This window comes from Lepisma saccharinum, chromosome 30 (assembly GCF_977018435.1).
Source record: "Lepisma saccharinum chromosome 30, izLepSacc3.1, whole genome shotgun sequence".
Lineage (NCBI taxonomy): Eukaryota > Metazoa > Arthropoda > Insecta > Zygentoma > Lepismatidae > Lepisma > Lepisma saccharinum.
Genome location: NC_139258.1, coordinates 15,467,150 through 15,480,819, shown reverse-complemented (window position 1 = coordinate 15,480,819; position 13,670 = coordinate 15,467,150). Strand labels below are relative to the sequence as shown.

The 13,670-nt window shown below is 38.4% G+C and overlaps 1 protein-coding gene across 2 annotated transcripts in view; it reads right to left on the bottom strand.

The window, feature by feature from the left end:
• smo (smoothened, frizzled class receptor) overlaps positions 1–13,670 on the bottom strand; it is an 82,391-nt gene that overhangs the window by 42,938 nt on the left and 25,783 nt on the right. For both annotated transcript variants that reach the window (XR_014440983.1, XM_083115163.1), the window contains exons 5-6: positions 9,917–10,126; positions 3,697–3,869 (exon numbers count right to left, since the gene is read on the bottom strand). Coding sequence is in view for 1 of the 2 variants with exons in the window: in XM_083115163.1 (XP_082971289.1) it covers positions 3,697–3,869; positions 9,917–10,126 (383 nt within the window). In the remaining variant the exon portion in view is untranslated. The remainder of the gene's footprint in view (positions 1–3,696; positions 3,870–9,916; positions 10,127–13,670) is intronic.

Below are 13,670 nucleotides of genomic sequence, written 5' to 3'. Positions count from 1 at the left end.
GACACATGCTTATGGTGAATAAAAGATCAAGGTTTTGGTACAAAAACTGGGCACATTTTGGGATCAAAAGTGGTACATAAAATGAGATTTCCATGTTAAAATGGTGAATATAAACCTAAACTTGGTTTAAAAACTATACTTATTGCACAAAATAAACTTTTCCCTTCCAAGAGCACATTTATGTAGTTATCAGAGTATTAAGTTTATTGGCATGTACAGGAATCCATTTTTTCTTCTCAAATATTTACATCAGAATTAATTAGTTTTCTATGATTTGCATAACTCACAGGATAATTCAGATCTCTGAAAGTGTCACTTCGTAACGAACTGTTGCTCGTTGGGATCTTACCAGAATCCTAACCATTATGCTTGGGTGATGTAGCTTCATCATTCATTCATCCTCACTGGTGAGCACTCGCCCTTTGGCAGATAACTCGATGGTAATAGGCGAGAGGTTACTTTCACACTTGAAATGGCACAACACCAAGAACTTGGATTTTATGTCTTCCAGTTTAGATCAACATGGTTAGAGAAGGATATTACCTGTCTATTCGATGCTGAAGAAATCCTCGGAGAAGACTCCTAGAAGTGCTCTATCCAGATTCGCTCAAGCTCCCCGATCTTTCTCCTTCCTCGTACCAAAGCAAAAGACCCCCAAGTCGCCCGTTACACTCTCACTTATTCTTTCTTCCACCACCTGGTTATTGCTCTCCGATACCCGTTGATCAGCAACTTCCTTTTGATCAACCAGGAAGATAGATTTGATACTGACTTAGCATTCTTTGAATGCTTCAGAGAGTAACGGCCGACGAAGGAGGTTATTGCTTTTGGCTTGCTACTTTTCTCTAATCAGGGGAACCTGTTACGACTTTGGTAAATAAACTCTCAATTTCATATTTACGAGTATATTTCGCATTTTGCAGTAAAACATGGTAGGCAAATGCACCTCACACCTTTCAAAAATATGAAAAATGAACATTACAGTGAGTTATTTCATATTTAGTAGGGCTCAGCCGATACCGATGATACCAGTGGTATCGGTATTTTCCCACCGATATCATTGTTTTTGAGTCGCTAGAACCAAGGCGAAGAGCAACATTTATTATTTTCAAAAGTCCGTACACCCTTCCTTGTGGTGTATTGGAAGAAGTTCCGTATGTAGGTTTTCCGAGAATTGCTGAACAAACTCCCACCCTCCTGGGAAGCAGATGATTGGTAATATATATATATATAATGGATAAAAGCAAGAAGGGCCAAAAGGGCTAAGTAAAAATCAATAATCAAAGAAGGTAAAAGGAAACACTCACTGGACAGTAGAAAAATTCAAAATTATCGCTAATTTCATAGCATCATCGGTGTGAGTCGAATGGCGCCATCCTATGCAAACCTCTTCATGGGCAAACTTGAGCAAGTTTTTGGCTACCCAACCCCTCCTCTGGCTCCGCTTCATCGACGACATCTTCATGCTCTGGACACATGGAGAACCATCCTTGTCAGCTTTCCTGGACCAACTTAACCACTTCCGTTCCCTAAAATTCACCTGGATGCACTGCCCCAACCAGATCACCTTCCTGGATGTGGACGTGCACATCGAGGGAGGACACCTGACTACCTCCATCCACATAAAACCCATCAACCACATGCAATACCTACACTTCTCCAGCTCCCACCCGTTCTACACCAAAAAAGCCATTCCATTCTCTCTGGCCCTCAGGGGACAGCGCCTGAACACTTCACCCACCTCCCGCCAGAATTATAACCTCCGCCTACACCAGGCTCTGGTTAACCGTGGATATCCCTCCATCCTGGTCACCAAGCAAATATCGCGAGCTGCCTCACATACCACTACCACCAAGAAACCTGCTGCCACCAACCCACCTGCACTCATCACCCAATATCATCCCCACCTCAACAAAATCAGGCACACACTGCACTCTCTTCTCCCAATTATCCACAGTGATCCTGAAAACAAAAACATATTTCCCGACAAACCCAGAGTGGTTTTCAAACGCCCCCCAAAACTCCAAAACATCCTGGTCCACAACACTCCTTCACCACACATCCAACACCCCCCCGGCCCATAAATGCAACCGACCCAGGTGCAAGACCTGCCCCATCCTCATCACTTCTCACACCCTCCAGGTGCACACGGACACTGGCAAATTTACCCTCCATCCCAAAGGGACCTGCCATGCCTCAAACCTTATCTACATCCTCACCTGCAACATCTGTGGTGATTTTTACCTGGGGGAAACATCAACGGCCCTCAACCTCCACATCAATAACAACTGCTCCTCCACCCACAACCTGGACTTCACTGTCGCCGTCCACACCAACCACCACATCAGTTTCAACGACTGCTTCCGGGTAGCGATTATCCATCTCCTACCCCCAACCAACCAACACCTCTCTTCGCAAAAGATGGGAGAGGGCCTATATATCGGCCATGAGTGCAACCACTCCACCTGGCTTGAACAAGGCCACCCAGTAATGCCCATCCCTTCCTCCCAGCTCATCCCACACACTCACAGATTACGACGAGCCTGGTGACGAAAGTGTTTTTTTCGTTCTACGCACTGCTTCTTCTTCGATGGGGACCTGGCAACTCTGCAGTGCCCAAACTTCCGGTTCCGTCTATTTCTCCTCACACCGATGATGCTATGAAATTAGCGAAAATTTTGAATTTTTCTACTGTCCGGTGAGTGTTTCATTTTACCTTCTTTGATTTTTATATATATATTAGTTGGTGTTTTAAGTCCACATTATGCACAGTGAGGCTAATCGGGACTGGACCTAGAGTTTAAAGTGGAATCCGAACCACTACGTGCCTCCACCGGGTATCGAACCCGGGATCCCTTGATTACAAGGCAACGACACAACCACTGCACCATCGGGGAGGCTCGATTGGCAATATTAAAGGCATGTAATCTTCCCTTCTGTATAAGCTTTTTATGCGACTTTTGGTATCGGCAGATACAGCAGCGAGTTGTTTCTATTGCAAATGGCAGAAAATGATGGGCAGCATAGCATAAAGAGGCGTTCTTTTAATAACTGTATTTGACTATATTTTTACGTCCCTTTTCTCCCTCTCCGGGTTAATCCAAACTACGAGAATGAATAGTGTGTACATGAAACTGAAGAGACACAAGCCACAGATTTTTATTATTATTATTATTGTAACTGCAAAATTAAAACTTCTTGCCACATTTCAAAAACCTTTTTTTGCATCCTCTGAGTATACAGAGAAGTTCACACACAAAAAATACCAACTGTCACAAGACATTTTAACATGTTATAACATGAGAAAAATTTGTGAGTTATTTAACCTTATTAAATGAATGTAATGTGATGAGTTAGGATGACATGGTAACTAACCTTTATTATCTTAAAATCTAATTTACAAGTATCGGTATCAGTGGGTATCGGTATCGTTTCAATATTGTATCTGCTCAAGTATTTAATGGTATTGGTCCAACGTGATATTGGATCAACCCTAATGAAAATAGAAAGTAAAGAAAGGAAAAAAAATAACTTAACTGTAGGGCTGATGCATCATTATCGGAAAGAATTGATTCAAATTTAAGTGCCAATACTTTTTAGTTTTCCAGGTATTTCACGGCATCTTCAAAATGAGTTTCAATACAAATAAACACTGCAATATTTTGAACATTTGCCATAAGAATTTAGTGACATTACCTTGGTTCAGACATCCTGAGGGTACCATCCTTGCGACATACAATGTCTTCTCTGGCTCCTGGGAAAAACTGCGCCAGCCATCCAATGCATGCAACAAAGAAGCAGCAATTGATGTAGAAAATCACCACAGCCGGGTACTTGTTTGCAGACTTCCAATCAATCAGGAACGTCACCTGTTGAAATAGAAACTTTTACCTTTACTGAATTGGCTATTTCTGAGCTATTTTCAGCTAGCAATTTGAAATGAAGTACTGCCCTTAAAATTTAATACGTATCTCTGAAAGTAATGACGGTAGTTGTTATGTTCAGCATGGGTCAAGCCATAATTACGTAGGGTTCAGTAAGAAGAGCTGCAAATTATTTTATTAAAAAAAATTGAACTTTGTCCCTTTTTTTAACATGAAAAAAAATCATTCCAAACTTCATGCTTGACAAACATATTGTTTCCCTTATGAGTAGAGGCATGCATTTAGTTTTTGACGAAAACACGAATTATGAATTAACACATTGTAATGTTAATTTTTCACGTTTTTGAAAGGTGTGAAGTGCATTTTCCTACCCTGTGTTGTCACGAAATAATGCGAAATGAACTGCAAAATGTGAAAGACTCCTAAACACAAAACTTAGAGTTTATTTACCGACGTAACACTTTCTGAAGTCAGAATTATTCTGTGAGGTATGTAATTCACGGAAACTTGATTAATTCTGCTGTAAATATTTGAGAAGCAAAATTGGACCCCATTATATAGGAATAAACTTGGAATACAATGGAACCTCGATTTTACGTTTTTAAGGGGACCTGAAAGAACTTAAAATGTGGGAAAATGAACAATCGGGGAAAATTTTATAACATTTTGCTACGTTCCGACCACGAAGATTAAATGTATAATGCGGGAAAATGTAAAATCTGGGAACGTAAAATCGGGATTCCACTGTATTCTGGTAACAACATAAATGTGCTATTAGAAGGGATATGTTTATTTTGTGCAATAAGTTCAGTTTTGATATCAAATTTGGGATTTCATTCACATTATTAAAACCAAAATGTCATTTTATATACCGCATGTTCACCGATATAACAGTGAAATTTTATTTACCACTTTTGAACCAGAAATTGACTGTTTTTGTACAGAAAGTTTGCTTCTTTATTTACCAAAAATATGTGCCTTTACTTATGAGCTCTCCTGACCTCCGCCGTGGAGTTGTTAGTAGACTGTGAAATGATGCTAGGGGTCCTGGGTTGAATCCCAGCCTACACATGGCTGTTCTTTGTGAGAGTCCCTTCATTAGTTTTGACACATCATCGCTCATCCTCATCTTCGCGATTAGCCAAAACTGGCAAAAAAGTAAAGTAAAATAAACCAAAATCAATCAATAAAAACTTTGAGATCTGAGTTTGGTTTTAACCTTTTCTTTGTTTGTGTGCATGTATGCATGTAAAAGTTATGAGCATGGTACAGATTTAAAGACACTAAGAACTTTTCAAATAGACACCAAATTAGACAGAACTCTTTGTATTTGATTGCATTTCTATTAATTTTCAATAAGACCCTTTCTGTTAGGGATGGGACAGATTAATCGGTACTTTATCGGTATTGGCCGATATAGGAATATTGGTTTATCATTAAAGTTACCGATCCGATATATTGAGGTGTGACTCACTGAACAGCTTGGGGATCGTTTGAGTCACAAGGGATTGTAGCAAATTACGTAAAGCGAGAGGTTTTCATTTTATGACTTAATTGACCTACACTGTCAAGAAGAGGGATGCCAGAGCGAAGCTCTCTCCACACTTACTGTGACCCGCTCGATGTAATGTCCTGGTTTCGAGGTGCAACTTACTGAGGCCTCTTGCACCTTAAGTTATATGCCGCCTCGAACTGCCACTCCACCATGCCCACTATAATCGATGAATTCTGGTTCAAGACTGAGAGGGTGTTTTACTATTCAGGACGTTTTATACTTTACTTACGATCCTGTGAGTCTGACCCTTCAGCGAGAGGTTAAAGCCTCGATCCTCCACGGAAATTTCCCAGAGGATGAGGGCAGGATTACATACTCAGCGGTATGCAGCTTTGTCGTTGAATGATCGGGTCATTGATCAGTGTGGAAGTACAGCTTTTCCAGATTTCGCTTGGTATCACTATTCAATATCTTATAATTTAGTGCAAAATTCTGTTTCATGGATAAACTCCATGCCCTATTTTTTTAAAAAGTAAATGTCTATAAATATGCAACTTATTTTGCACTGCAGTTACCTCGAAACCCAACATTTCTTAACGAGGTCAATGAACTATTCAGGTTCTTTAAGGACCATTAGTAGAGGCACATATTTTTGGTAAATATAAAAAGCAAAATTTTGTATATTGGATCAAAAGTTGTATATAAAAATTACATTTTGGCTTTAAAATTGTGAATATAATCCTAAATTTGAAAAAATATAAATATGCTGACCAAGGCAGTAATTTATTTTATTAAAAACATAAACTAAACGTAACGTTTCAACCTTCTAGCAAGATCTTCATCAGACTCTGTATCAAGTACAAAAGTAACAAGATACCAAAAACAGGGCATAATATACACAAAACATTACTCCCTCCAGACTAATAGAAAGTTGTTTTGGAACTTTCTCGCAGGTGGCTTTCACTATACTTTCACCTAAAAGGCGAAAAATATATACTTTCATATAGAATGTGGATTGGGCTTTATATATCATGCTCTTTTTCCTTCATTTTCTTCCTTCTCCTCTCCTCTTTCTCTCTTGTCCTTTCCACTCTTTCTAACACTTTCTTCCATTCTTTGTTTAACTTCAGTCCCCCAATCCAGTTCATTGTGTCTTCTTCACCTTTCTTCTCTATTTCCTTGGCTTCCTTCCATTTTCTCACTAGCATTCTCTTCTCCCTTCCTATCTGCTTAGCCTCATCCCACTCTATGTCATGTCCTGTTTCTCTCGTGTGTTTAAATATCGCATTTCTCTCTCATTTAAGTCGTACATCATCCCTATGTTGTTTCAACCTATCTTTCAGTCTCTTTTTCGTTTCTCCTATGTACACACTCTGACATTCTTTACATTTTACTTCGTAGATAATCCCTTCCTCTTCCTCTTCTCTGTTTTCCTTTTTCTTGTTTGCATTCTTCGCTATTCCTAAGATGCTTCTCCCTCCCTTCCTGTAAGTTTTAATGCCCGCTTTCCTAAGCACTTGCATATCTTTTCTGTGGTCTCCCCCATACTCCTTATTCCAAACCACATCTTTTTCTTTCTCTTCATCTTTTTCTTTCTCTTCCAATTCTCCCCTTCCTCTTTTCTTCCTTCTTCTGTTTATGTCCAGTCTATCCTGCTTCTCATAGCCATTCTTTTCCAGCTGACATAGGAGAAACGAAAAAGAGACTGAAAGATAGGTTGAAACAACATAGGGATGATGTACGACTTACTATAACAGATTATTTTGAGGACTGATTATTTCTTCCGAGAAGAAAGAGGTTAGAGAGATTAACACCCCTCGGGGAAAATGAACTGTCCTTAATATGCATTGTGTAAAGGGACAAAGAAAAACGCGGTGAAGTTTTTCGAGCAGTGTTTGTAGAGCCTTTGAGTGAAAGGCCGCGTTGCTTCGCGCGTTGGCTGCAGAAGTTTACATGCAGCAGTTGGCGTCGAGATCTCTGGGTATGGAGAATTCACGAATTTGATAGTGCTATCGGCAGCAAGTTGCAGTTAGATATTCGTGGACTGTTTTTGTAGATGTCGTTTGCCTAGTGAACAGTTAACAGTGACCTGTGTTCCGGACATTTGAACGTTTGCGTGATTGGGAAAAGAGCGCGCGGAATTTTATTTAAATACAGACTGTTTTCTCGTGGCAACTTGTATAGCGCGAGAAGTAAAAAGAACACTGCAAGTTGTGAACTGAGAATTGCTAATCGAGGTGACGTTGATACCAAGTTCGACCTTTGAACTATGAATGCGGCGGTGAATTACTTCGAGGGATAGACGTCGAAGATCTTCGAGGGAAAGAAGAAGCGGCGGAAAGAAGACATCAAGGAGCTTCTGCCAGTGGTGTTTAACCCCTAGTGTCGAGAGCTCTCGAGATGTGTACTTTTATATCCAAAGTGTTGATTACAGTCAAAGTGAAAACGCAGCGCTGAGTAAATTTCGTAAGTAGGTCGACCATATTCTTTTAATTGAGGTTAAAGTGTTTATTTTCTGTTTATTAATCCATGTTACTAACCTAAGATTAATCTAAGGCAACTGGAGGTAATTTTTGTATTAGTTTTAACTATGTAAAACAAAGCCCTCCAGCTTTCCAGGGCAAATTAAAAAATTAGTAACAGCTAGTTTATTTTAGAAGTTTGTAATAAAGAACAGTAAAGAATCCTTGGGGTTTTCTTAAGCAGTTTTAAAGTGTAAATTAGAAATGTAAAACCAAAAATATGTTCTAGCGTAAACGAAACTGCGACACAAAAAACCAAAAATACTTTTATCGTTATATTACGAGAGAGAGAAATGCGATATTTAAACACACGAGAGAAACAGGACATGACATAGAGTGGGATGAGGCTAAGCAGATAGGAAGGGAGAAGAGAATGCTAGTGAGAAAATGGAAGGAAGCCAAGGAAATAGAGAAGAAAGGTGAAGGAGACACAATGAACTGGAATGGGGGACTGAAGTTAAACAAAGAATGGAAGAAAGTGTTAGAAAGAGTGGAAAGGACAAGAGAGAAAGAGGAGAGGAGAAGGAAGAAAATGAAGGAAAAAGAGCGTGATATATAAAGCCCAATCCACATTCTATATGAAAGTATATATTTTTCGCCTTTTAGGTGAAAGTATAGTGAAAGCCACCTGCGAGAAAGTTCCAAAACAACTTTCTATTAGTCTGGAGGGAGTAATGTTTTGTGAATATTATGCCCTGTTTTTGGTATCTTGTTACTTTTGTACTTGATACAGAGTCTGATGAAGACCTTGCTAGAAGGTTGAAACGTTACGTTTAGTTTGTTTTTAATAAAATAAATTACTGACTTGGTCAGCATATTTATATTTTTTCATAATAATGGAAACAAGGCTTAATGGTGTTATAATCCTAAATTTGATTTAAAAACTGCACTTACTACACAAAATAAACATATCCCTTCAAATAGCACCTTTATGTAGTTACCAGAGTATTAATTAAGTTTATTCCTGTATAAAGGGGTCGATTTTTTCCTCTCAAATATTTACAGCAGAATTAATCAATTTTCCGTGAATTGCATAACTCACAGGAAAATTCAAACTTCAGAAAGTAAATAAACTGTAAATTTCATGTTTAAGAGTCAAATTCGCATTTTGCACTTCATTTCGCATCATTTCGTCACAAAATAAGGTAGGAAAATGCACCTCACACCTTTCAGAAAAATTAACATTACAATGTGTTATTTCACATATTGTGTTTTCGTCTAAAATGAAATATTCATGCCTCTAACCATTAGGAATTTTATATCGGTACAATATCAGTTATTTGTACTTTATCAGTATTAGCCAAAATTTCATATCGTTATTAAATTTGTTTTTTGCAGCCAACAGCAAAAGTAAGTTGCATTCTCTAGATTAACATAAACAAATGGGTCCCTTTATGCACAGTTGTCCATTTCACAGCCAAATTATGGGTTCAAAAAATTACCATTTGACTATCTCCAGTACTATCTTCTTACTAACAGTAAAAAAAAAAAAAAAAAAAAAAAAAAAAAAAAAAAAAAAAAAAAAAAAAAACCATGACCACACTTGTGGTCATGCAGATAGTTGCAAAAAATCCATGCAGAAAAGTCTACTCATTCGACGATGCTGTCATATAGTGGTTAGATGAAAGCTGAAGAGAGATTCACAAAAAAAAAGAGGGCTCCCGATGGTGCAGTGGTAGCGTTGTTGCCTTGAAATCAAGGCATCCCATCCCGTCCCAGGATCGATACCCGGTGGAGACATATAGTGGTTCGGATCCCACTTTAAACTGTAGGTGCAGTCCTGATTAGCCTTACTGTGCACAAAGTGGACTTAAAACACCAGATCAATCAATCACGAGAATACACAATTTTTATGCAAGATCGAACAAAATAAGTGCTAAACGAAATATAAAAATGCATTACTAAGCTTGAAACACCACAAAACAAATTTAAATCATTTAAGCCTGTTTTAATACAGAGGAATTAAAGTGGCAAATAGGCAAAATTCCACACACTGGGTATGAGATTATACTTACAACAGTAAACAAGTTAAAGACCAGACACATGCCTACTCCTCCAGCTACGAACTGATGAATCTGGTCATGCTCATCTTCCGGGAAGAGAGGGTTGGCACACTGGATGGCACAGCCCTCCACCCCTTCGTAGAAGGACAGGGAGTTGTCAGTTTCAACAAGAGGGCGCTGACACTGAGCCGATGTGTTGAATTTAAGCTCTCTCACATCACTCTGGAATGTATCAAAGTTTTCATAAAAAACTTACCAGAACTAACATATACATTAAAACCTCGATCTTAAACTTTTTTAGGGGACCAAGCCGAAAACACCTAAAATGACGGATGCAGGATGATCAATTTCATCTCCTCATCACTCACCCTCATTGTCGCTATTACAGGGTGTCTACCAAAATAACAAATTCAATATTCTCGACTTTTCCATGACCCCTCTTTTTTTTCCCCGTTTCTCTTAACCTTCTTACCCTACTTGGATAAAGGTGGAAATTAGCAATTAAGAAAATAAATATTTATTTAATGAAAAACCTTCATTGCATCTAAAGATATCTGTTTGGCAGTTATGCGGAGATAGGTAATTTACTCTGATAAGCTTACTTTTCATATTTTCCGCGCAAATTTTCCTCGTGATCGATTTCACCACCTGTCTGGTGGCGTCAGGCATAACGAGTAACGAGAAGAAAATTTGCACGGAAAAAATGAAAAGTAAGCTTATCAGAGTGAAACCCACGTAGCAAAATGGTGGTTAAGAAAACTGAAGCTGCATTTTAGAAGAGAATTAGACTTGCTTTATCTACAGAGCATTCCCCGACATTTGCTACAAGACTCGGCGGCAAGCAGTCCGGCATCAGTGCTTGTCTTTCCCGGTGAACGGTCGCATGCTACAGTCTGATTTTTTCGCTCTCTTTCCCTTTCTGTTGACGCTGCAGACTGACGCCAGTATAATCCTCCCTCGGAAGTTGTGTTCTGTCGTGTCCATGTGTTGAAGATTGTGGCTTAATATGGCACCACAAAAGTTTACATTACAACAAAGAATTTATCTTGTCGAGTGTTACTTCGGAAAGAGGAATTGTGGAGAAGTGTGTCGATGTTTTGCAACAGAATTTCCTGGTGTTCCCGTTCCACATAGGCCCATTATATTAAACCTCGTAAAAAAGTTTAGAGTAACAGGGTCAGTTCTGAATAAAAGTGGATAGAAAACCCACGTGTACTTACTGAGGTAAAACTCGATGAGATAGGACAAAGGTTAGAACAGTCTCCTCGGAAATCTATTCACCGCCTCTCACAAGAAACAGGTGTTTCAAAAACCACAGCATTTAGAGCTGCTAAAATTCTTAATCGGGAGAATTACAGTAGACGAACTTGCACGTGTAAATGCCAATTTACTTTGGAGATGCAAGGAATGTGTTGCAGCAGAGGGACATCATTTTCAACACCTTCTGTAGTCAAGGTTAGTACACAATATGAAAACTGTAATTTTAATAGCCGACTCTAGCGACTGTCGCGGACCCCGTTCACCGGGAAAGACAAGCGCTGATGCCAGGCTGCTTGCCGCCGAGTCTCGTAGCGAATGTCAGGGAATGCTCTGTATTAATAAATCCTGGACTGCATTTGGGAGATTATCAAGGCTCCGGCATCTGGACACACAGCTGGCATAATCTTATGTGGGGCTTATGTTGTCATCCCTACATATTTCTGATTGTCCCTTCATCCATCTTATCTTACAACCAGTCATCCTCATCTTCGTGATTAGCCAAAATGGGCAGAAAAGTGAAGCAAATAAAGTAAATAAATCAATTAGTCACTGTGATAGCAAAAATTATTGACCACAAGTATAATTGCTTGACTTTTTATTAACTTCTTGACCTATTTGTTGATTCCTTCACTGGTAGACACCCTGTATTAGCCAAAAGTGCCAGAAAGGGAAATTAAAATAACAACAATATGACATCACTTTTATTTTTATCCCTTGATTCAGAGTAACTTCATGCACACACAATGTTGGGATGAATTCAACCGGCCTAGGAATTCAACCCAGGTCTCTCATGTGGAGCGCTGTGATAAAATAAGAATAGGCTTTGCTGTTGAAAAAAAAATGTATATTAGTAGGGCCCGGAACTTTATGTCCTATAAAACTGTAAAATATGTATGTAATTATGTCATATAAATTGGAAAATATGTCATGAACAATTACAAATATGTCAGAAAAATATAGAAATATTCCCAGTCAAGTCAAAAATATGTACAACAGTACTCTCAAATTTCTCCCATACCCGATAGAGTAGAGTAGGGGCTGTAATGTACCAAATGTTATTTTTACTTTTGACCGATTTTTGTGAAAAGCGAAAAAGGCAAAGAAATGAGAACGAAACTTCTTCACTTCCCATGTAACAATGAGAGAGAACATTTTTCTTCAATAATGTTTGCATGGCTATCAATTGTCGGCGGGATAAAAGAAAGTGGGGTATTATTGTTCTGTACTAAGACGGCACCTTTCTTCCTTCGTAATTTCCATATCCTGCCATCGACAATATGAACTATCCATTGTGCTAAAGCTACGAAGAAAAAATTATGAAATAACGGCTTATGTGCGACAGAATTACGAAATTATACAGAAATATGTCTTATTACAACAAAATTGAAGAAATATGTTGTAAAAATGCGAAATTGGTGAAATATGTCAAAATATGCTTTGTCAAGTTTGTCTGTTTCGGCTGATTTTCATCACATATGTAAACATCTCACCCCAATATTAGATCCGAAGCCAAATGAAAAATATAAGTCCCGGGCCCTATATATTAGACATATTCTCAACAGATCCAGGGTATACGAACTACGCCTTTACAATCGTAAAAGAAAAATGCACAATTTTATATCAACTACGCCTTTATAATCATAAAAAAATGCACAATTTCATACAAAATACAGTATCAGTAAAAACACTGGCAATTCTACTATTAAACTAATCTACCAATGTCTATTATAACCAAGTTAGAAATCTACTCACCAAATGAGACAGGACTCAAAATGCAAGCTGGAATTTTAGAGATACCAAAACAGATTTTCTTCAAGATTAAATTGTTGAAGAAAAAAGAGTTGTGTCATGCAAGAGTGTAAGTGTGTAGAACCCTCCTAGCAAAGAAGAAAGAAGAATTGTCAGTGCATGCATCAAAAATACACACTAACAAGTTAAATGTAGTTCTACTGTCATGCAATCAACACCACATGACATCAACATGCTAGAGGAAAGAAAGATTAAGGCTATTATGCAATCTATTGCAAGTAATACACGAGGGGTGGTCCAAAAGTAAGTCTTGACGTTACATTAGAGGTTGTAATATCCATTCTGGGGACAAGTGGTATTACGAACTAGAAGATAAATCAACAAGACTCGCACTGACATTGAAGCATTTGTTGCACCGGTGTACTATGCTCATGAACATTACTAAGGTTGAGCTGACATAAGTTTGAACATCATACCAATGCAGATATTCTTAGAGATTCCCACAGATACTTGAAAATTGTAAGAATTAAAAGTTGTTATAGATACTGATCAATACTTTTCATGACCTTTCTTTCCATTTATTTTCAACATTTCCTTTCCCCTCTTTTTCTTAACATTTATTTAATCGCCCCCTATAGGGTATAGTTGGAAATTAAGAAATTAGATATACAGATGGGGGACAAAATAATACGAACACCTGTGAATGTAGAGAAAATCTTTATTAATAGGGGGTTGGACCACCCTGTGACTGAAGTAC